The sequence below is a fragment of the Desmodus rotundus genome, chromosome 10, assembly GCF_022682495.2.
Source record: "Desmodus rotundus isolate HL8 chromosome 10, HLdesRot8A.1, whole genome shotgun sequence".
NCBI classification, from domain to species: Eukaryota; Metazoa; Chordata; class Mammalia; order Chiroptera; family Phyllostomidae; genus Desmodus; species Desmodus rotundus.
In genome coordinates this window covers 18,844,470-18,868,791 of record NC_071396.1, presented here as the reverse complement: position 1 = coordinate 18,868,791, position 24,322 = coordinate 18,844,470, and the positions used below count along the sequence as shown (strand labels likewise).

The 24,322-nt window shown below is 41.2% G+C and overlaps 1 protein-coding gene across 1 annotated transcript in view; it reads right to left on the bottom strand.

The window, feature by feature from the left end:
• Nucleotides 1-24,090, bottom strand: part of HEATR1 (HEAT repeat containing 1) — a 50,949-nt gene extending 26,859 nt beyond the window's left edge. Inside the window, exons 1-20 of the mRNA XM_024561666.4 lie at nt 23,972-24,090; nt 23,505-23,676; nt 22,743-22,959; nt 19,488-19,629; nt 17,945-18,046; nt 17,371-17,511; nt 16,184-16,395; nt 15,921-16,054; nt 13,887-13,989; nt 12,635-12,745; nt 12,134-12,251; nt 10,743-10,850; nt 9,084-9,179; nt 8,552-8,640; nt 7,274-7,485; nt 6,822-6,943; nt 6,012-6,203; nt 4,418-4,601; nt 4,140-4,276; nt 3,203-3,395 (exon numbers count right to left, since the gene is read on the bottom strand). Coding sequence (XP_024417434.2) covers nt 3,203-3,395; nt 4,140-4,276; nt 4,418-4,601; nt 6,012-6,203; nt 6,822-6,943; nt 7,274-7,485; nt 8,552-8,640; nt 9,084-9,179; nt 10,743-10,850; nt 12,134-12,251; nt 12,635-12,745; nt 13,887-13,989; nt 15,921-16,054; nt 16,184-16,395; nt 17,371-17,511; nt 17,945-18,046; nt 19,488-19,629; nt 22,743-22,959; nt 23,505-23,646 — 2,755 coding nt within the window. The 5' untranslated portion in view covers nt 23,647-23,676; nt 23,972-24,090. The remainder of the gene's footprint in view (nt 1-3,202; nt 3,396-4,139; nt 4,277-4,417; nt 4,602-6,011; nt 6,204-6,821; nt 6,944-7,273; nt 7,486-8,551; nt 8,641-9,083; nt 9,180-10,742; nt 10,851-12,133; nt 12,252-12,634; nt 12,746-13,886; nt 13,990-15,920; nt 16,055-16,183; nt 16,396-17,370; nt 17,512-17,944; nt 18,047-19,487; nt 19,630-22,742; nt 22,960-23,504; nt 23,677-23,971) is intronic.
• Between the last annotated feature and the right edge of the window lie 232 nt (nt 24,091-24,322).

Sequence of the window (24,322 nt, the reverse complement as noted above, 5' to 3'; positions counted from 1 at the left end):
TGTGTTATTTTGAACCAATTCTTTTTTACTGAAGTGAACTCTATTTGGGCAAATGCTTGATCTGTAAACAACAGACTGCTGAACTCAATTTGCAAACACTTAGGATTTTTGCACTATTACTAAAATCCTGGCCTACTGCTTTTTTTGCCTGCCAGTGCCAATTTTCCATTATTATGCTGGTTTTAGTGGAAGAATCTGGGAGCTTCCCTTCGCTCTATGCCCTGCCCAGCCCAAGAGCAATGAAGCTCTAGTGGAGTGCATCTGTGAGGCCACCTGGATTGCAGCTGTTCTCAAAAAGCTGTGTCTGGGATAAGAGGGTCTCTATTACCTTGTCAGCTCTCTAGTTCATTTCATGCTTTGTACTGAAGCACATCTGGTTGGTTTTTATTTTTCTAGAAACGATCCTTTATACATTTCCCACGCTAGAATGCTAAGAGTGAGCCTGACAGCTTTCAGACTTTTCTGAGTTCAATATGAAACCTGGAAATCCTTCCTGGTCCCCGCAACATTAGATTATAAAATAAAGTCAGAAACAGCTGCAAAGTTGAATTTACTTGTACAAAGGGCAGCTTCAGGCCAAGATACTTTATTTGCTAAAAGAGAAACAAAAAATAACAAAACAAACAAACAAACTTTCTGTGTAGCAGAGCAGAGCTTCCCGAAAAATCCAAATGCAAAAACAAATTTAAAGTACTCCAATCTCGCCCCTTACTTTGTCCTTTGAATGCTGGTTTGCACTGCGTGGGTCCACTATAAGTATATAATAGAGGTTTTTTCAGTAAATACTGTAAACTTTTTCATTATGATTTTCTTAACATCACATTCTTTTCTCTAGCTTACTTTATTGTAAGGATATGATACCTAATACATAAAGCACACAAAATATGTGCTGACTTATTGGTAATGCTTCCGGTCAACAGCAGGCTCCCAGCAGTTGAGTTTTGGGAAGTCAGGAGTTCATGGCTCTGTGACTCCATGGGAGTCGGTGACCCTAACCCCCGCGATCTTCAAAGGTAACTGTGTAAGTACTATGGCTCCTATATTCAAATAAGGTGCCGGGACTCAAGATAAGTCAAAGCTACCTTATTTAAGGAATCAGCTTTTAGGAACACCTTCCACTTTAAAAATCTATGTGACCTCATTCAAATTTTATTTATATTTAAAATAGCATATTTTACATAAAATTTAAAAATATATTTTTGCTTTTAAACATGCAAATAAATTTACTGTATTAATCAGGCATAAGAAACCAAAGGCAGCCTCCATCTGACAAATGTTAAAGGTCTCATCATTTATGCAAGACTGAGCCAGAATGCGTACCTCCACAAGTAATAAACGTAGTTAGATCGCCAAGCCACGGCATACATTACTTCATACATGATAGTGTTACATTACTAAAATAGGCGATATCTTTCTTTGAGCGGCATTACATATTCAATTAGGACAACCACCAGCCAACACCCCCGAGATCCCTTACTGCCGAGGCTTGGCTGGAAGCACCATGCGGACAGGTTCAGGGCCTGAGTGCCCTTCTACTCCAGGCCCTAGGGGGTTCTAGGGTAAGGTCCTTGAGCTTCCGGACAGAATGAGGTGCACCTCTCCTGTTTTCAATGGAGTCCTGTAACGTGTCCAGGCAGCGTAAGTGCAAAGGCACTTTAGGAAGAAGGAAGTGACACACGACAAGGCAGTAGGGATGGGCAGGAGCCTGTCCTGCAGCAATACCAGAGGCAAGGTGAGGTCCGTTGGTCCTGCTACTGACAGACAAAGAGATATATTCCTCAGGGGCTGCTGCCTTTGATGCCAAAGGACAGCAGACATTGTAGCCTGATAGAAAACCGGAGGAGTTACGACCTCTAAATAAAATACATGCACCTTTTTGAAAACTCACATGTTTAACAGGAGATAATCATTTAAATAAATTATTCTATCCCCATAAGGGGATGAAACTCTATGCAGACATTTTAAAAAAGATAAATTTCTAAATTTCTGTATATTTTTAAAAACAGGATCTTAAAAACATCAAGATTATGATTATTTTTTAATCTTCATCCCAGCACATGCCCATTGATTTGAAAGAGAGGGGAGGGAATGGGAGGGACGGAGAGAGGAAGAAAAACATCAATCAGCTGCCTCTCATATGTGCCCTGACCAGGGATCGAACCTGCGACCTTTTGTTTTATGGGACAACATTCCAACCAACTCAGTGACACTGGCCAGGGCTATATATTAATGTAGACCAATGCTTATAACATATTAAGTGAAAAATTAAAGTTAAAAAGTGTACAGGAAGTTCTCATCAAAAAAATTTTTTAACTTTCTTAAAAACAAGTCTACCTAAAACAGGGGCTGCAGTTTTACAGTAAGTAGTGGAGAAATAAATACATTCTTAGGACTTTATTCTGTGAGTAAAACTTGAATTTATGTATCTACTTTACCTTATATTTGATAAGCTTTTGGTTACCACTCTAACTATGTGCTCTTCCCAGGAGCTAATAAGACACACACTGAGAAATTGTTCTCTGAAAAGTTTGTGATCATTCACTCTGCTTTTACAAAACATTTATGAAGAGCAATTTTGGAATTAAAAAATAATCAAGAACATCTCCAAATTTCCCAAGGGCCACTCACTGCCCCGATATTAAAACCATTCCAGTGTGCAGTATCGATGACCACCATCGTCCTCATTGACCTTCTCGCCTTCAGTCCCTAGGGGTCGACCTCTGCCAGGTCCTCCCATCTGTCCATAGTTCTGGAAGGAGGTCAACCCACTTTCAATATCATATTCATCAACTTCGTGAAATCCTGTATCTTTTTCAAAATTTGCAATTTTGCTTTATATACATTTTGGGAGGTTTCAGTAGGTGCCCGACCTGAAAATTTATTTCTGGGGTAACAGAAATAAATCCGGGAGGGCTGTCTGAGTGCAGACCCACTTCGTAAGTAGGAAGAATTATATTACGATGGTTTGGATTAATCACCTATCACTTCCATCATTTCTGTTAGTGAGATTCTGCGACTGACATTTGTAACTTAAAAGCGGTACTTAGAAATAAACAGATGTAACATACATGAGGGGAGCATGCACATGCTCTATTTCAAAAACTGTAAAAAGAAATTCTCCAAACTACAACCCCATGAACCACACACAGGGAGAGCCACAGAGCCGGTCGCGACAGCGCATATACAGTGCCCCGGGCAGTACCTGGGGAAGACGAGGAAGCCAGGTGGGCTCTACACTGTGGCTTCAGGGAGGACAGCATCGCGCAGCCCACGTACAGGGCTTGAGTCTGGAGCACGGACTTCACGCAGCAGTTCAGGGGATTGGAAAGGCTAGAACCATAGGTCCATAACACAGAAAGGAACTTGAATAACTGAGAAACATCTTCTAGATGTACCTAAATTAAAAATAAAACAAAAGCAGTGAAGTTTAACTTTTACTAACTGTAATAGTATACGATTATAGAAAAACAAATAGTTGACTATAACATTTTGCTTTGTCTAATCACATAAACTTATTCTACACTTGCAATTTTAGCAAACTGGCAAGAATGTAAGTGAATTCAGAGGACTGATATCCAGAAGACTCGCTCTAACTTTGCACTTGAACATACTTAACAAACAAATGAGGACACTGAGCAGACCACTGAGACAAGAGTGATGTTGGGAAGCCTCATTAAGGAAGTCCTTCGAAGATGGAGTGAGCAATGTCAACTGTGTCACATGCTGCTGAGAAGGCAGGCCAGACAGAAACAAAGAACTGACCTCCTGCCAGCGTGGAGGTCACTGGAGGTGCTGTGACGAAGTTTCTTAATTGAGTGACTTTGCATAGGCTACATCATCTCTCGGAACAGCACTTTCTCACTGGTACCAAACGCTATTAAGCCACCCAGCAGACTGGGCTGTTGCGACCAAACACGTGCACAGGCCTAAAACATGAGGCAGCACGTGGGGACGCTGGTCTCTGTCAGCCCCACTGATGGGGGTCAGGGTCACAGCGCTGCTTTACAGGGCCTGTGCTGATCACCACACGCTCTTTGCCATTCAGAAGTCTACTTTCGTTTTCACTCGGAACTGTCATGGCTAAAATAACCTGTGACCCCCTGAAGGGAACAGCATGCCTGAGAAAGAGGGGCCCGCACCTTGAGGAACAGCTTCATCAGCACCCTGAAGTGGGTGCTGTCCGCACCACGGAGGACCGTCTCAAAGAGCCCGATGAGCAAGCGCAGGTAGTCTCTGCTGTCCGCTTCCAGCTGGTCGGGATTCCACCACACGCCGTCTACGCGGACGTGGGGAGAGAGACGATGCGTGACTCATGTGAATGCTCTGCTGAACTTTTCACTCAACACAAAAATAGTCGTGAAACCAAGGACTCAGTTTTCCAGGGTATCCCATTCAAAAGGTTCACACCTGGTCCTACCTTTAGGAAAAGATTTAGGAGCCTTCAGTGCATAAATAAAATTTTTCAGCGAAAATACGAGTAACACGGAGTCCTCCGCAGCCATCCACTGGGCGGCATTGACCTGCTGCACGTAGTGTGCCCACAGCTGCGCTGGTATCCCCCGGTCCCTCAGCAGCTCAGAGTGCCACTCCGAGGGCATTTCCTGACACGGGAAGGAGACGAAAGAGCACAGATTCGCAGGAGTTCTGAAAATGGTTCCACGGGCAGACTGCGATGGTGCGTACGCCGGGGGAACACGCAGAACTGTGTGTGTGCGAGTTCAGGCGAGAGAACTAATGACTTTAATCAGATTTTTAAAGAGGTCTAACACCATTCACAAGAAAGAAAGAAGTTAACCACGGCTTCATTTTTATCTGTTTTCTTAAAACGCCATCCCTAAAAACAAACATGATTCATGTAAATTATGTGTATCAACTGGTACCTCTCGAAACAGAAAGAGTTGGGTTTCCGAGAGCTCCCTAACAAGGCTTTTCTCATTTCACGTTTTTACTGCTAATGTGAAGAAGGTATATTATAAAAGCCTCAAACTTACAGATGATTCTGAACAAGTAGCAAAATGTTAAGGTATTTAGAAATTATACCGCAAATGCCAAAAGGAAGCATGAGAAAAGGTGTAGGAAAGTGACAAACAGAACTCTATACAGGTGCACACAGAGTCGTAACTGGGAAGACGACCAGGCCAAAGATACCGCCCTCAGTGAGGGGGTTCAGGGCTCACCGTGCAGCCACAGCCAGGAAGATGCTCAGGGCTCTCAGAAAGGGGATTAAATACGAACAAAAGAAAACCACCTGTATCCGTGTATACAGAGAACACTCCCCTTGTCCACACTCTTAACACTGGGAGCAAGTACAATTCAGGCTTCACACTTTTACAAAAGATAACAAAGAAGTTAAGAAGGACCTCTCTGGGCTACTTTTTAAAATATGAAGAGTTATTCCTTTAAAGTCTACGTAACTTTAGCTATCAATGGCCATGACCCGAACACACACAATCCTGAGGGTATATGGAAATGTGAAAAGGATGTGATTCATTTAGCAAATCCAATGAGGAGCCTTCTGAGGTTTGGAGGACAAATCAAAACAAAATACTATCATATATGGCAAATATTAAAAGAAATAATCTTATTACCTCAAAATGCAATACCAGTAACTTAGTAACACTGTCAGAGACAACGGTAGGCTGGTGAGAGCCGATGTAGTGTAATATTAAGAGAATACAAAAGATCTATTCTTGGAAAACAAGAGCATGAGAGAGTATTTTGTTCAGGCACTGATACACCCAGTGAAATCTTCACCACTAAAGGCAGGTACAGATTAGATAACAATCCCAATAAAGACGATAGACACAAGCACCCCGAAATTCTCTAATTTGATTTTCTGCGAAAGGAAGAGAGCACCTTATTCACCCTCTCCTGCTCCCAAGGCTGCTGCACAGACACTCCAGACTGGAACTCCCAGCCCCGCGGCCCCCCGGCGGCCAGCTCTGCCCTGACCCCGGGCCAGGCCTTCACTCTACACATCCCCGACCTCCCAGGGACGGCGCACTCCTCACCACTGCCGTCACGACGCTTTCGAGCTTCTTTATTCTTTTCTGCAACAGACTGAAGACTCGTATCGCAAATGGAAAGTGAGTTTCTTTCAAGGATGAGCAGCACGAGACCAGCACAGACACGACCACGTGGGAAGTCACTTTCTGCTTCAGGCTGAGGGGCTCCTTCTCCCCCAAACTGGTCAAACCCTCCACCTGGGAAAACAAGCGCTACTCATTACTGGTAAGTCTTGGCTGGCACCGAACAATTTTCCCTCTACCTCAGGCCTCATCAGATACTATTCGTTTTATATTTAAAGTGAGGTGACAAATATATGGCCTTCAAATAGTAGTAAGCACTGATTTGTAAATAATTATAAAAATAAGTAATTTCAAAAATTATAATGAACATAATTGTGCTTGCCAACTGGATGTTTTTAAATCACAAACCTAATACCTTTATAAAGGTATATTTACTACAGCAAAAGAAATTTTCTCCTCCTTTAGATATTTTGCTATTTTAACAAAAATATAACTTTAATATTTTAAATGAGAGGGAGGAAAAGGAGGTGAAAAAGTACACATTATTCTTACTGGTCCAATATAAAACTACAATGAAATAAATTATACAAAATGTAAAGGGTTTCAACAATCTGCAGAATATATAACACAACACTATACATGTTTAAAGCAAAATAAAATACTCAAGAATGCAACTTATTAAAAAAAAAAAAAAAAAAAAAAAAAGACGACGACAACTCCACAAAAGCAGATACCGAGAATCTAAGATCGTGAGAAGGGAATCCAGGGGTGGGGCTTTACCAGCGTCCCTACCATCTGTAACATTGAAGAAGGGTCCCCTGATTTTATATTGTCAGCCAACAACTCAATCATCTTCTGATTTGCGACACCAACTAGTTTTCCTGACTTTGTACTTTTCATCGTATTTTCAAGAGCTGTAAAAAAAAAAAAAAAAGTTAAGCACAGGGCCCTGTGTCACCAACGCTTGCCTAAAGAATCACACAGACTAAGGAATTTAAGCAAAAATTTTACTTTTTACTATTTTCCTATAAACATTTGCTTTTTATTTTTCCTTTTATCCAAGTCTGAATTTGTCTGTGGGTCAGTTCCTTTCTCATTGTATATTTTAGCAAAACATTTTTAGATCCTGGCATATGATATACACATGATTTCAAATGGAAAGTATGGCCAATTTTTAATAGTACTTATCTTCTTTTTGAAGTCTTACATGTTCATTTTGTCTAAAAAGCAACTGAATTTCTTACCTTCTTTCCAGCCTCTTAGCACAGGATGCAGAGAGCAAAGTCCTGATCTGGATAAATAAGTAGTGATTTTCATCTCAGGAGACTCCAGATCATCACTGGTGATGACCATGAAGGGAAGCAGACCCACCACTACCTGACTTGCCAACTCATCGTTTTCAATCAGCATCTCCTCTTTAACTATTATGTCTGTGGCCAGTTCAAGTACCTCGTACCTAAAAGACACGAAAGCACAGTTGGTTCAGAGACACATCAGGGACTTCAACCCAGCAAGCAATCATCATTACATTGTTCCACCTCGACTGACATCAATGCCGGTCTCCTCACCACACACGTTGTTCAGAGACACCGAGACGATCCCTGGAAATCCATGCTAACACAGGAATTATCTGGGACTGCTAATTCAGCCAAGTCTTTTTTTTTTTTTTTTTAAAATCACAATAGGTTAACTATAACGTAAAATATATCACACTATATATCTTAACTCCACTAGAAATCAAAAATTCACTCATAAGTTCAAAAATTATCTGAACACATACTATGTGCTAAGAATTAGATATGACAGATACAAAAACCTGTAAGACAGGCCTTCTTCCTCTAAGGAGCTTGGTCATCTGTCCATGCAAAAAGCTTAGGTGCCCAAAATAAAATAACCAACCCTGGCCAGGTGGCTCTGTTGGTTGGAACATCGTCCCAAACACCAAAAGGCTGTGGGTTTGATCCCTGGTCCGGGTACATAAGGGAGGTAGTGACTGATGTTTCTCTTTCACATTGGTGTTTCTCTCTCCCTCTTACATCCCCTTTATCTCTAAAATAAATAAACACATCCTCCAGTGAGGTTTAAAAAGAAAAAAAATGAAATAACCAAAACTCATCAAATACTTACTACAGAGATATGTGCTTCTGAGCTTATATTTAATATATTTTTAAATTGTAAAGTAATATATTATCTTTGTAAAAACCCAAACATAAAGATTTATAAAATAGAAAATGAAAGTTCTTTCCATCCCACTTTCCAGATTTCACTGTGTTACGTTATATACTTTTTTCCAATTTATGAAGGAAAATTTCAGAGAACAGTATAATGAACCCACACAAACCCAAACGTAATTTTTATAATGCAGGAATGTAACGACAAGATCCTCTTCATTACCATGATCAAAGTGACATGTAACTACAAGGTAACTTGCAAATATGAAAAGCGAAAGAAAAAAGATCAAAATGAATTCCATGTAAGAATTTCACCAATTCAAAATAGTATAAGGAGAAATGAATACATACCATGCTCTATTTTTTGAAAGTTCTGCTCTTTGAAAGAGATTCAGAAGATTTGAAACAGTCACTTCTGATGTAAAATGTCTCTTGAAAACCTAGAGGAAAAAGAAATGTCATGAGTGAGGTTTTACTTGCTTTAAATACATACGGTGCTTCGTAAATGAACTAGAAAAAAAATTATGAACTATAAAGAATTTATCTTCCAGGAATCCTTGTATAATTTAGAAGTTGTATGAGAGCAATTTCTCAAAAGTGGCACTCATGCACAGAAAATGAGCCCATCTTCTGTGACCCCACGGTAAAACTGACAAAGTCCCTTTCCTTTTGGAAGACCTCCCACGTGTATACAACCACACAATCTAATTCCTCTCATGAGCTTTTCCCAAACAGGCTAACGTCTGTGCTCTCAAGAGATCAGATTTCCAATGGGACAACAATTTTCAAATATATTCTTGCCCAGAGCACAGAATCAAGTGAGAAGGGCAAGAAAACACTTACCAAAAAAATGTGCATGTCGATGAACAACATATTCACTCACCTCAAAAGCACTTACAGCCGACAAAACGACGTCTACACTGTCATCACCTAATCGGGTTAAGATAGCTTCTTTTATGAAAGACTCGTCGATGCTCTCCTGAACAAGAGAAAAAAAATTAATGTAGTTGTTGCTAAAACCTAGTAAGACCTGACACTAAACAAGAAGCTTGGTGCTGTGGAAAGCACTCCCGAATACCGGTTGAGGAACACAGGCTCTGCCCTGAGCGGAAATTCAAACACTCTCAGCACACCCCCATGGAACTAGGTAATCTCGAGAAGGCCTTTTTATTTTAGAGGAGTAACTGTCCAGCACAAACCTTTTACAGTTGCCACTGAAAATACAACGTGTATAATCTAAATGTGATTTTTGTATTAAGGAGCCAATTGTATTAAAACGAGAGCGCCCAGACATGGAGGGCACACGGGTTTCAGCCCCAGCTCTACCACTCACTAGCGCTGTGTCCTCAGGTGAGTCCCCTAACCTTTCTCTGTCTTACTGCTGTCATCTCTCAAATACAGCTGGTAATACAAAAGAAAAGAAAGCACATGATCACTCACAGTAACAGAACAATAGGACTGCTCGTCAACCTGAAAATATCCCTACCTGCGGGTAGGTGGTAAAGGAAAACTCTTTAAAAATATAGAAGACAAAAATATTAAAAATGTAAACAAAAACCTTAGAGTTCAAATATACTAAAAAACTATGAAATTAGTAAAACTCAAATTATGAATGTAACGTGGTAATTAGGATGCGCTGAAATTCAACGCTCCTTGTAACATGAGCTGGTTCTAAGTGCCTGACGCAGTCCTAGAGCTCAGCAGGCTGACACCGCACGCGCTGTGGGAGAAGCATAAACTGCCACCACCTTCTCTATTCGAAATGTTTCAAATGTGCAAAAAGTAACATAGGAGCCAATTTTAAGTATTACACGATGGACATTCTATTTTAATCACAGTAACCACAGTAAAATGTATATATAATTAGCACTTCAAATGTATGATTTGAAGACTATGTAAAAAAAGCAGCCCATTTAAAAGAAGTTAAAGAAAAATTTTAAGGAAATAATTATCAGTGGTAAGCTAACACAGAAAAAATGGTGAAGATACTGTTTGAATGACTAAAGTTAGGAAAATAACGCTCTATTTGAATCACTGCAAAGTCTTTGTAAATTATCATTTTGGGATAAAGGCAGAACTGACAAATTAAGTCGACCTCTGTGCTCACTATTTGGAGCCACCAGACTTGACACACAAACACAACTGCAGGTACTGACAAGGGCTCCAAAAGCTACCTTTCTGATGTCCCCAAATATGCTCACGGTAAATGTAAGACCTTCAAAAGCAATTTCAAAACTAAACAGTTCTCAGAAAACTTGAGAACCTCTGTAAATTGCTCTCAAAATCCCAGTCTGAGAAACACGGATGACCTGCACTGTGGAACTTGAGAACAGGGGCTGCGAGGGGACGGACAGCCCACGACGGCGGCCAGAGCCTGGCCGGCGCTGACCCCTGGCCCCATGTGCTCTCACCCGCTTTACTCAGCTGGTCTCCACAATCGCACAGTGTCGGCTCTCGGCGCCGACTTCCAGTCTTTGCTCTAGAGTGACCCGGCTCCTCATCAGGACACACATGTCACAAATGAAAGCTATCTGACACAAACCTTTGATGTTTCCACGATATTTTTCAGATGATTAACGGCCAGAAGTCTCACAGGTGCAAGTGGATGATTCAGACTGAGCATCAAGGATGTATCAGAATCTGCTAAAAACTATAGGATTCATCACAATTACCAAATGATTTCACGACTAAATTTGAGCAGCATATGATCAAGAATAAAACCCAGAGAAAACCACCTCAATCTGCCAAACACATTCAGTAGCAACTGTCTAATTTCAGAAACCAAAAAGTAAACTGATCTTTGTCCCAGAAGACGGTCTTGAGTTAGATGAAAAAAATCTGTATTGTTCATACTGTGATTTCCTGGGTAACTGTGTCTATATGTAGGTTTAATTTAGTAATTCTATAAAGTAATTTTGTATACTTTATAGACATGATTCCAAAGTGAAAAGTATTTGAGGTAAATCACTATATTAGCACCTTAATGCAAGTTAAAATTCTAAGACACGGATCACTGAAAACAGAATGCAGTTCCTTTAAAGGATACAATGGTGACACTTGGATTAGTAACAACCTACTCACTGACCTAATTAGACGAAGGAAATCCATACACCACGCTCAGGTTGGGAAATGAAACACCATTAAATTAAAGACAAAGTGTCATTAGGAAAGAAAAAACCAATAATCGCACGTCTCTTCATTATACTTATTTTCAAGGCTAATTTATAAGAACTGCTGAGATGTCTAACTTCTAGTATAAAGATTAAGGGTGAATCATCAGAAAATTTCTAAAGTTCTAACATGATCATGAAGTAAAAATCCATGTCTTTTTTCTAATTGGTGACTTAAAACGGCCCCCCATGGTTGGTGGCACACACTGGAAGGTGAAGAGAAAGGTAAGGACACCACCAACCTGAGTGAGGCCACCTTTCAGTGACTGCTAATGAATGTCATAAGCAGAATTTCCAAACAATAGTTTTCCTGGAATAAGTACCATATTCACAATTACATAAACTCCTGTTCCTTTTGCCAGGCATCCAATCCCTGCCTCGTGGCCTTATCTCAGATAACTAGGCAAAACTGTGTTTAATCTCATCTCTTCATAACACAGGCCAAAGAGCCGTGGCCGGGTAGCTCAGTTGGTTGGAGTGTTGTCCTGAGGCGTCAAGGTTGTGGGTTTGATCTCGGATCAGGGCACATACAAGAATCAGCCAATGAATGCATAAACGAGTGGAACAACAAATAGATGTTTCTCTCTCCCTCTCCCCCTACTTGCTTTTTTCCTCTGAAATCAATTTTTTAAAAATTAAAAAAAAAAAAGAAATACACACTCCAAAGAGAGGAGTGATGTAGCAAAAATTTCCTTCCAGAGTTCTTCAAATAAGCACATAAATATACTACAAATTGTCTTAACTCCTCTGAAGAAAAACTTACCTGATACTTTCCTCCACTTGTAGAAAGAGAGATAAATTGGTGAAAAAGCTCTTGCTTTTTTAGGTCTGTAATTTGCTTTAGGTGTTCCTCTAAGACAACATCTAATGTCCTGGGATATCTGGGAAGAATTCAAAGAGTTAATCCACATAGAAAGTTATACAAAGTTACTAACCACATATACCCTACATGTATAGAAGACATAAATAAAATTTAAAAAGCTACTGAGACTGAGACCAATATTTTAACAGTATAATATGTAAAATAAGTGATATTGACCAACAGTTACCAGTCATCTATTACAACAACAAAAATCTATAAAAACATTACTCTCCACAGTTCCCATGCAACCCCTAATTCCTCTTATATTTCAAATACATTTAAATCTTATACCTGGCCTTTCCTGAAAGGGAAAAAAAAGGAGTCTCTTTACAATTCATTTACTGTATTAAATTAAAACAAGAGGTACAGATTAACAAAACAAGACACAAACACACCACTTACTTGTTTTCTAAAAGTCTGATAAGTGGAAGAAACTGTTCATTAAGCAAAGATACTTTATTAGGATCGATTTCTTCCTGTGAATTATATGAAATATACTCTTCGAAAAGAAGGCTGCAAAACAAAACCAGTATCCCCAGATGAGAGTACCTGTTTATTGAGTACCTATCATGTTCTGGGTGGTTTAGGAATATTATCTCTCTCATACCACTCCAAGATAGAAAATTATACTTATTTTAAACATACACAACAGTAGGGCTACGAAGTCTTATAATCTGACCCTGACTGGGATGGTTCAGTGGGTTGGGTGTTGTCCAGCCAATTGACAGGTCACCAGTTCAATTCCTGGTCAGGGCGTATATCTGGGTTGTGGGTTCCTCCCGGGTTAGGGGCGTGGGAGAGGCAACCCGATTGGTGTTTCTCTCATGTATCGAGATTTCTCTCCCTCTCTTTCTCCCTTCCTTCCCCTGTCCCTAAAAATAAATAAAATTAAAAAAAAAAAAAAAAGTCTTATAATCTACCAGAGGTCAAAGGAGACCAGAAACCACCACTGCGCCGGTGAGCCCCACTGGGCCAGGCAGAGATGAGCAGGAGTTCTGGCTCCAGCTGACTCCAGAGCCCACACCCTCAACTACTTCACATGTGCAGCCCCTTCTGTTCACAAGCCACGCCTGAGAGCAAGAGGCACGAATGATGACACACCAGCACACAGGCACCCACCCAACGCCACACAAGGGCACGCCTATGCCTAAGCCACCAGCCTGCAGAACGTCCCACTGCCCTCCCCTGGAAATGACAGGGGCAGACGCAAGGCCACGTCGGACTGCGATGTCTACCTTCTCTGCACTCTAGCAAGCTGCCTTTTAAGCAAGAAAAGAAAATGCGCGACTAAACTATTTTTACAGAAAAAGGAAGAAATAATCTTCACTTTATGCCAACCCTCAATACCTCAACTGTGAGGTATTGTTTCGGGCCTTTTGGTCCACCTGTTATTAGGAATCTGAACAGTCACGAATCACATGCAGCTATAACCCAAATTCAGCTTAACTATGAACTATGAACTGTCCATGATCATGTACAAGTGCTAAAGACAAGCAAGAGAAATTACTTTTTCTATTGTCACAATTACTAAGTACTTACAATCAACAAATTGATATGGACAAAGTGAGAAATATAAACAGATACTGAAAAACCCTGAATAGTATACTAAGTCACAAAATCGCAAAACAAAAGCAAGTTAAAAATAACCACTTACCTAGCCAACAAATGGTCTAAGTTGTTCTTCAGTGATATATGTGTAAGTATACCTTCCAAGTGTTTCCTGTAGATTTCACCATCTGCCCCTTCAGCTTCTTCCCCTTAGTACAGACAACAAATTAAAATTGACTGGGGAAATAATTTTTGCATGCTTAAACTATTAAATTTACTTATAATAGCAATACAGGAATAACTTTAAAATGTATACACTAAATCTTGTTTTTAAAACCTATTTCAAAAGTGTATTTCACCTAGTCATTTATATTTCTCAAAGCATTTTTGTATATATTACCCTAATTTATCCTTTACCTGAAATTCTCTGTATTTACAAAAACCAGTATGATCATGCCTAAAAAATATGGCTTCCCCCAGGTCACATTATGAGTGGTTAAGTTGGGACCTGAACCAAGATCTCCTACAACTGTCCCCCCATCCATGGGGATTCCTGAAACCTTGGACTGTACCGACACTATGTATTCTGTGGTTTTCCCTGTACATACATACCCGCGATAAAGTTTAATTTGTAAGTTAGGCACAGAAAGAGATCAACGACAGTAACTAAAAGTAAAATAAAACAATTTTAATGATATACAGTAATGAGGTACGTAAACGTGGTCTCTTTCTCTCTCTCGAAATATCTCTCTGTCCTTACTCACTTTTCTTTCTGTGATGGAGAGGATAAAATGCCTTACAAGTCTGAATCCCTGGCCTCCCTGCTCTTACGCTCCCCAGTGCTGTTAGGTGAAATAAGGTGACTTGACCACTAGCATGGTGCTACTGAGACAGCTGATCTGATGACCAAGGAGTTAACCAAGTGACTAATAGGCGGGTCAGTGTCCACAGTGTGGAGACACTGGACAAAGGAACAAACCAGGTCTAGAGAGGGACAGGGCAAGACTTCATCAAGCTACTCAGAACCACACACAATGTAAAACTCATGAATTACTCATTTCTGGGATTTTCCAGGTAATGTTTTGGAACTGTAGTTGACCACAAACAACTGCACTGCAGAAAGCCAAAGGGGGGATGACTGTATCACTGGAAGCAGGCTAAACGTTCGTCCCAACACCTCTTCCCAGACCCAGAGATGCCACCTTCTACCTCAGACTTCCTGTACACACAGGAACCAGAATTTGGCCCTGCCTGCAGAGACTGGGGTAACATTCCTCACCGCCCTCAGAACAGGAGAAACGAACCTTCATTCATGCTTGTCACATTTCTGAAACTTACTTAAACCAAGATTTGGTTAAGTAAACCTTATTTTCTAAGAGACTGACTTATATTTAGAGATGTCTTTCTGAATCCAAGTAGCAACAGGACCAACTAGTTCTCCCTTACCTTTCTCTATTTATTAAAGGATAAAATACATGTCATGCAAGTCAACACTTTCTAATTAATTCTGGGTTTAAAAAACATTTTGGATTTTTATGCATGAGATTTTCTTGGTCTTATATTTTCAATGACTCAAGGGAGAAAAACTCTTTTTGTTAGCAAATGAATATTTATTGTAAATGAAATCACTAAAATTCATTAATTAAATGAATAAATAAAAAGGGAAGCCCTGGCCAGGTAGCTCAGTTGGTTAGAGCACTGTCCCGATACACTAAGGTTGTAGGAATGATCCCCGGTCAGGGCACAAAAAAGCAGCAAACAAGGAATGGATAAGTGGAACAACCAATCAATGTTTCTCTCTCTCTCTAAAAAATTAATCAATCAATCAATTAATCAAATGAGAAGGGAAAGTTTTACTCAGTAACTTATTTTTAAAGTAATTCCTTAGCCTGTCCTACAGAGACTCTTTAAGAACACATTTTTTAAACAACAGAATTCTGAGCATATCAAGGATTCTCTCCAACCAACCTGCTCTTCCCCCTAAAGGTTTCTCACATAAGAAAAATAAACAAATTACACAAAAACAATCGGTTAGCAAAAACTTTAAATATCTTAGACATAAACATGAGTGTGGTTCCTATTTTAAGAGAATCAAGTAACAGAAAACAAGTGTTTGGACACAAAACGTAAAGCCACACACCTGTCACGTGATTAATGATGGAGACAACCAGATGGGGAAGCATGTAGCGCAGAAGAGGACTGATGTCGTATGTTTCCGAAATCCCGCGAAGTATGGTAACGAGGTCGGGCACGTTACACAAGTGAGGAAACGGCCTTTGAAGAAACAAGTACGTAAAGTGTTGACTTGGCAAGTTATACGATATATGGCAATTTATCTTCAAAAATTATTCAAAATAATTTCCTTCACCTCTAAAGATCATTTCTCGAGTTAACTGTACGTACTTTTTGCCAAGACTGTCCGGCTTCTGTCTCTGCAGGAGCACTATCAAGCAGCCCAATCCATCCTTGATCAAAGAGGGAGTTTTAGTCAGCGTTTTGATGATCTGCGAAGCCAACGAATTGACGACGGTATCTTCCATTGTCACTTTCACAGAAATCTGACATATTATCATGTATGTTGCAGCTCTGTAATCTGGTAAGGATGATTTCAGTCCCTAAACATTTTTTAAAGATAAGAAAAATAATGAACTATATTATTATTCTACTGAAAATGTTATTTTACCTTGACGATTAGAAATGCCATAAATCAGAAGGTGATACTGCTTAGTGCACATGCCTCCGAAGTAAAAAAATCAAGATGCTGACCCCTTTCCTGAGTGGACACAGAGAAGAGACAAGTCTCGCGGACAAGAGACAGGATCTCATGGGGTCCCCCACTCATACATCTGCCACACATCTTAACAGAAGCCAACAAGCTCCTCTTTTATATGCCACCTCCCATATAAAGGGTGGGAGGGAGGCCCCAATCAGAAACAGTGTCCGAGTGAAGACAATGAGCACGGGACACTGGTGGGATGCCACAGCGGTACATCCATGGGGACCTGAGACATGGCAGGCACCAAGGCAACTGGAAGAGGAAACACTGAGAAGCGGAAGTCAGTGCAAAAATGACGACGAGCGCCTGTGCCCCAAAGATTCTCTAACCCATTTTCTCTCCAGTGAGGCGACAGGATGGCTAATGGAGATCTGGAAGGGAAGACCCCCCACTTGAAGATGGGGAGAAGCCGGAGCTGTACTACAAGGCAGGGAGTGCCAAGGGAAACTGGGAGAGGGGCTTGGAACTCTCCTCCCCAGGAATCACCCCTGCCGACACCCTGACTTCAAGCCTCTAACCTCCAGAACTGTGAGAGACTAAAGTTCTGTTGTTTAACGCCCCCACAAGAATAAGACATATGTATCTAGGAGACAACCAGCCAACATTTATTCTTGAAGAAGCTCTAATTAAAATCCTACTCTGATAAGTTTTTAAGATGAAAAAAGTAGTATTTTTTTAACTGAAAAATTAAATCTCATGAACCATCTGAAATAAATCGTCCATTTTTGAACATTTATGTCTAAGTTAAATTTTTGAAAGCAAAGACATTCCTTCAAGTACAAAGTAACCTACTATACACTTGAGCAGAGCCAACCTTTTGGACATACGGAAATAGCTTAGCAACCACATTGTCCGACACGTCCTCAGCAGCCACCAAAGCAGACACGATGGTAGAAGCATAGAAAGTTAAGAGAACCCTCAGCTGAGCCGAACTCCCAGGATATTCAGCAAAAACCTGGAACAAAAGCACAAACAAGACACATTTAAGAGCCAAAAGCCAATTAATAAAAGCATAAAAATATTGGCAGTTCTCCTCAATGACCTCAGGCTGACGTTTTCATTTTTACCATTTGCAACATGAATACACAAACTCAATGGTTCAATTACAGATGGCAAGACTGAATGAACGATCTTCTTGATATTTTTAGACTGTCTTTTTAAACTGTTTGAACAATCACTACAAATGGAATCCCGCAAGGACTGACTCAGTTCTGTGCAGCAGAAAACACCTTTGGTGATCAGAGACTGATCCTGCCGCTCAGGCTCCGCTCACTTCGCCACCCTCCTGCAGTGCTGCTGTGACCAGGGAAGGGCCGGTGAGTCTTCTCCACTCAGAGCAAGCCGTCTTCTAGAGGGACTGCACATTCACAAAACAACGCACTACTCACCTTCACAGATTTCGTTACCAGGCTACAAATGAAATCCATGAACCCGAGATCTCTGTAGCAGTGGGTGATCAAGGTCCCCCGGGCTAAGGGCACTCCAGATTGCTGTCAAAGACGGAAAGCACAGGCATCGATGGGTCAGTACTTTCAAAGCACCCACCTCGGCAGCAGCTCTACATTGCTGCTGTTCATACATACGAAATACAGTCTCTCCTGACAACTGGTGGGTGGCAGAGACGAGGTTAACACCTAAAATTGTGCACACCCTAGAAATTCAGAAGACAGTGTCAGCAATGAGGGTGGTGGCACGCAATGAAAAATGCCTATTTATCATCACAAGTGGCATCTTGATGTGCACTTACCTAAATCTGAAAATTCTCTAGATTCTTAGTAACCCTGCCGGCTAGCTTTGGTTTTTGAGCCCATGTGGATACGGGCTGCTTTATCACTGCTTTACAGTATCTCTAGCAATAAATAACTCTAGGAACTGGCCCCCTTATACTGCTATTCCCACCACCTAGCCATGTGCATGGTGAGTATTAGTACCACGGAGAATGTGAAGCAAACTTTAACAGGTGCCGGGGGTCTGGAGACCGGAAACAAATACGACTAGAGGGCAGCAGGTCTGTGTGCAGGCCAGGGGAAAATGACCTTCAGGTCAGCCGCGTGAATGTCGAGTAGTTGGTAAGAAGCTTCATCATAGGCTGGCCTTTTCTTGTTGAACATACAGTTTAAGTGCTTTATATTCAAACTCCTAAATTCTCCTCCTTAAAATCTCCCATTCCTTTCTTATTAATAATTCAGGTCATCGACCTGTCACAACCCACAGTTAACTCTGCCCACTATGGTCCCCATCTGCCCTCCTCCTAGCTTGAATCGCTACACCCAAAATTCAGTGAAATTCCTGACACACATCCACTTTCCTCTGCTGTATGTTACAAAACGATAATGGCAAGTCAGCTGTTTTACTACCAAATCATACCACCTGATCTTAGTCAAACCCATCCTATAACGCAACCATCTTTTTGTCCACCCGTAAATTAATTCCTAGCATCTTCCTTTAGTAATTCCCAAAGTCCTTCGAGTCTTCCTTATCCTTTTAATTTTCATTAAGTATTTCCTGCTTTTCTTCACCTCCAACATTTTTTAAGCACTTCAATTCCAAAATTTAAAATACCAGACAGTATAAAATAGTGGAAAGACATAAGCTTTAAAATCGGATTTGAATTCAAATCCCAACTCCGCCACTTTATAGTTATGTTAACTCTGGCAAGTAATTTAATTCTTAGATCCTGTCCTTATCTGAAAAAAATGGAGTTTTATGATGAAAGCCCTAGATAATATGTGTAAATTGCCCAGCTTGATTATCAGGTATAAATAAAATCCAGCTGTTACCCATAATGGTTTAAACTAGAAGTCAGGAAATAAAAGTGATGGAGGTAATACTTGGGACTACCCTTGGAAGCACTGTCTTCATTTTTTCCAAACTATATATATTAATTGAGATCTGTAATGATTATAGATATGTGTCATTCAACAGTCATACCTTAACTGGCAACAACCAGAACCACTTGTGCTTTGAGTTATTAATTTTCAGAAGCTGTATAACCCGCACAAATATTCTTGTCTCGTGGTATGGCAGAACACAAGCAATGAGGCTATCTTGATTATAAAGATGGATGTGGAACCTGGGGGAAAAAGCAAAGCATGCAAATTGACACAAACTTCACAAGCATTCATTGAGCTGGCCCAAAAATCTGTTTTTTTTTTTTTTTTTTTTTTTTGCGCAATGGCTGCAGCAGTGCCTAGCTGTCTTTAACTTCACTCCAAACAATTTTGTTAGACTGCGGTGTGACAGCTATCACATCACTGTGCATTTTTTAAAGAAACATCAAAATTGGTGAATTTTTGTGTAGCCATTTCAATACTGAAGATAGAAGAAGATACGCAACATTTTCAGCGTATTATGCTTTCTTATTTCAAGAAACGTAAAAACGCAACCGAATCACAAAAAAAGGTTTGTGCAGTGTATGGACAGGATGCTGTTACTGATCAAATGTGTCAAAAGTGGTTTGCAAAGTTTCTTGGTGTATTTTGCCAAATAATTCTTTGCTGCGGGGCTGTCTTATGCATTGGAAGATGTTTAGCAGCACCCGTCGCCTCTACCCACTATTTTGGCCAGTAGTGGGGAGACAGCCAACGTACTCAAAATATCCAAATCAATAAAGGTTTTGGTGAAAATGAAAAATGTGTCTTTTATTTTACAGGAAAAAAATTAACAATTTTTTCTTACATGTCCCAATCATGTTATCAATGAGCTAAAACTACTTAGAGTATCAGTAAAAACCACCCCATAACTATAGGACACACAGCAGTTCAACATAAGCCCTCTACTTTGTACTAAAGTACACAACAGGGTACTGCCAATTCTTATGCAGCAATGTTTTTAATATTCAATATCAAAATTTATACCCCACTGACTTTCAACTTTGTCTTAACCTATTACCACGTCAACGTAACTGTGGGATCACTGCAGTCAAAGCAACAGAGCAGCGCTCGGTCCACAGGCAGCAGCGCTCAGCTCCTCCTCATGCTCCGCAGGGCACCTTTCAAGCTTCCTTAATTATCATAATTCTAAAACCAAACCACTAACTAAAAAGACACACACATTACTTTCTTTGAATAAAAAGAAATTATCAAATTACAACCCTATATAATTTGACCGTGAACTTCACATAATTTTGTATTGGTCCCTCCATCCTAATAAAAAACTGACAGATTCATTAATTCTGTCGCATACATTAAATCCTTTCTAGCCTTCAACACCTAGCTCAAATGCCTCCTCTGCCAAGGTGCTTTTCCTAATTTCCCCAGCCAAGTGATCCCTCCTATCTGTCTAAGCTCTCCCATCCTTTTACCTGTATCTTTCCCAGAGTATCACACCACTCTGCCGTTTTTAGTTTTAGGTGCAGCTTTATACTAGGCAAGACCTTACTTTGTCCACTAAGCTTTCCCCAACTACTTTAGGCACTAAACTCGTTTCTGTATTGTCTGAATATCTGAAATAGAGTCTACTTTTAAATTTTGGAGAAATGAAAGGGGACCAAATAGGGGAGTAGGGAATATGTTTTATAAATTCTCATGCAGAGAAAGAAGGAAGAGTGTGGTCAGCCTCAGCCGGCGAAGGAGAGGAGACGGAGACGCAGGGCCGGATGGAGGTTCTTACAGAGGGTTCACTTGGCTCTGCTGCAGTGCACCCTTGCAGACTCCTCTTCTGGGAACTTCAGAAAAGATACAGTTCTTTTCATACGTACTTTTTTTTAAAAAAAAAGTATTCAATCCCCTAAATACTATATCCATCATTTTCATGGTAAAAAATAGAGATAAAAATTATCGTGACTACTGCCCAATCCAAATTCCACTTCCATTCCAGTTTTATCAACTTTTTTTTTCTCGCAATCTCCGCCCCCATTTTCCTCCCCCTGTTCTGAAACACTAGTCGTATCATTCTCTACATGTCATTGTGCAATTTCCCTTTTTCGTGAAACAATAAATATGTCTAGGAGATCTCATCATCACAAACAGAACTTCATTTTTAATTTCATGATGTAGATCCATACATTGTGATGTTCCAGTTTAAACATTCCCTTATGCTTTTCCAATGTTTCACCATTACTGTGGTGTAATGATAGCCTTATAATAAAAACAGTAACAGATGACATTTGGTGAGGAATAATCTGCATACACCTTTAATGAAGGGCAGCCTAGTCATCTTTGTATCAACCTTAACGTTACATGACTAGGTATTGTAAGTACAGAACCAGTGCAGAAAGTGCTCCTTACATTAATTGGTCTATCTGGGGGGAAATGAATGCTAGAAGACAGAGGAGAGTATTACAGGCTTGATTCTTTTTTGTCTCTGAGGCTAATGTTCTGATGATCAGAAGACCCCAGTTACACTTATGTTTTCTCAATGCTCACTTGCTCCCCAAAGGGAAGTCACTTTGTCACTTACCACAACGTCTCCAATTAATGAATTGGAAATCTTTCTTCTCTTACAACATACATATAGAAGAGTAAACAAAGATGTATAAACTATGATGCGATGCTAATAATAAGCGAGAAAATAAAACTGAGACACTTACTGAGACAATCCCTGAAGTGCACGAAATACCAGACTTGGAAACAAACTCGTATCTCAGCATACAATGTGTGTGACTTAGGCAACTTAACCCTCCTATGCCTCAGTTTTCTCCATTACAAAATGGTGACAAGGCAGTACAAGTCTCTCCCCACAAGAGCGGTGTGACTACTGAGACAATGCACGAAAAGTGCTCACCCTTTTGGGCGTTAAGTACAGATGTACTTAAACAGTCAGTACATTTATACACCAGGCCCCACAGTACATTAGCTATTATGGCTTTTCTCAAGTTATGGTATTTTAGAGGATACTGGTCCCCTCTTCCTAAACCAGTGATTTTGTTATTCTGGCAACAAAGACATTTAGTAATTCCCTTTACCCCAAATACGCAGTGACAACGGGTAATGGCAAAGTGACATGAGTGTCTTGGAACAAGGCTGGACCTCAAGATCTCCAGCAGTTCTCTGTTTCACTCTGAACATGAGCGAGTTCGGTGGTAAAAGAGCACACTCATCGTGCCTCTTACCCCATCTCCAGGCATCACGTTAATCTCTTACCTGATTTTTCAGCTTTAAATTGATAAATGTTGTCATTACTTAATTTTTTTAAAAAAGATCAAAGTTGTTAGCCCATAATTATTCCTGTAATTCCATTTGCTACCTGTGTATCAACCACTCCAGACACTTCTGTGCTGGCTTCAGCAGGAAGTAAGGTGACAGGTGAATAAGGAATAATGAAATATTTTCATCCAGCTGTTTGTTCACGGCTTTGGTCTGAACGCTGCGCTCCAAGGTTTTTGCCAGCTGGCTGAACAGCGGGGCTTCAAACTGCTCAAAGGAAGGATCGATTCCAAGCAGCTCTTCCAGGCCAGTGCATCCTAGGAAAAGGCCAGTTCATTTAACAATTCATTGCAAGAAAACTCCTCTTACCCCTCTTTTACAGTTTTACTCACCCCCTAATAAACAGAATCTGAGTTCTTTTAGCATGTATAGTCTGTAATACAGTCCCAAACACAGATTTCTAACTTTCAACTTCAGAAAAAATTGTAGTACACCAACTAGGAGAACAACAAGTACTCCCTGGCAGGGGTGTTCTTTTGTTCCTTGTAAATACCCCTACAAAAACTAGGCCAGCCCTCTGGAAAGAGGGCTCCTCCAGCGCCTGTGGCTGTTCCTCTCTGCGCTTCAGAGTCTACTGATTAGACTCCCGTCCTAACCTTGCAGCCTCATCCACGAAATACAGGTGCCGCGACTTACACACATTTCAAGCATCTAGCACAAGGCTGTCATTCTCTTTCCCTAACAACATCAGTCACCAAGTAAGAAACTGCTAAGAGGGCGGGGAGGTCAGAACAGAAAACAAGAAAGTACAGAAACATCCAGAAAACAAACGCTTCAAAGAGCTCTCTAAAAGGTAGCTCACCAATGGCAAAGGCAGTGTCCCTGTCGATGGTGGCCGCTTCCTTGGGGTCAAACAACAGAGAGGCAACTTCATCTCTAGATAAGAGGCTGGGGTCACTTTGAGGGAGGGCGAGTCGCTGGAGCTGCTGGGCTAAGGACGTCATCTCTCAGCTGGCGTATTTCTGGAACTCGGGCTAGGAAACACACGGACCACGAGAAGCTCTACGAAACTGTCAAGTCAAGCGATCTCCCGCTTAAGCGCAAGCGGCAAGTGCTTCACGTACAAATTGCTCTGCGCCGCACCAGCGCCGCGGTGGACACGAAACCGCTGCCCCGGACGCGCGGACTCCGCAGGTGTCCCCAGCAAAGCCACATGGTCCTCCAGTTACTGCGGCCCCCGGGCCGCACCCGCGCCCCGTCTCCGCAGAGCCGAAAGCCCGCGGACGCCGTACCTGCCGTGGTCCCCACCGACCCACAGCTCCTACTCACCGGAGTGCGACTTGGGCAGGACTTCAAAAGCCAAAACCCTCACGCCAGGTCCACATGGAAGCCCAGGCTGGCTTTTCTCCCGGAAACCTACAGCACGCCTTGGTACAGCTTCCGGTCCCAGGCACTACGGCGAGAGAAAAAGTACAAGCTTGACGGCAATGAGAAACGATGGCTCCGCCTCCTCGAGATGAAGCCCCGCCTTCGTGGGCTGGACTTCCGACTCCAGACACCTCCCTCCGCGAGGGCGGTGGTGGTCGGCTCCGGGCGGGCGTCGGGAAGTTCCGGTCTCTGGGTGCACCTGTGTGAGCGGTTCTGTGGGCGTCGGGCGCTCCACGTGAGTCTAGGAGCTGA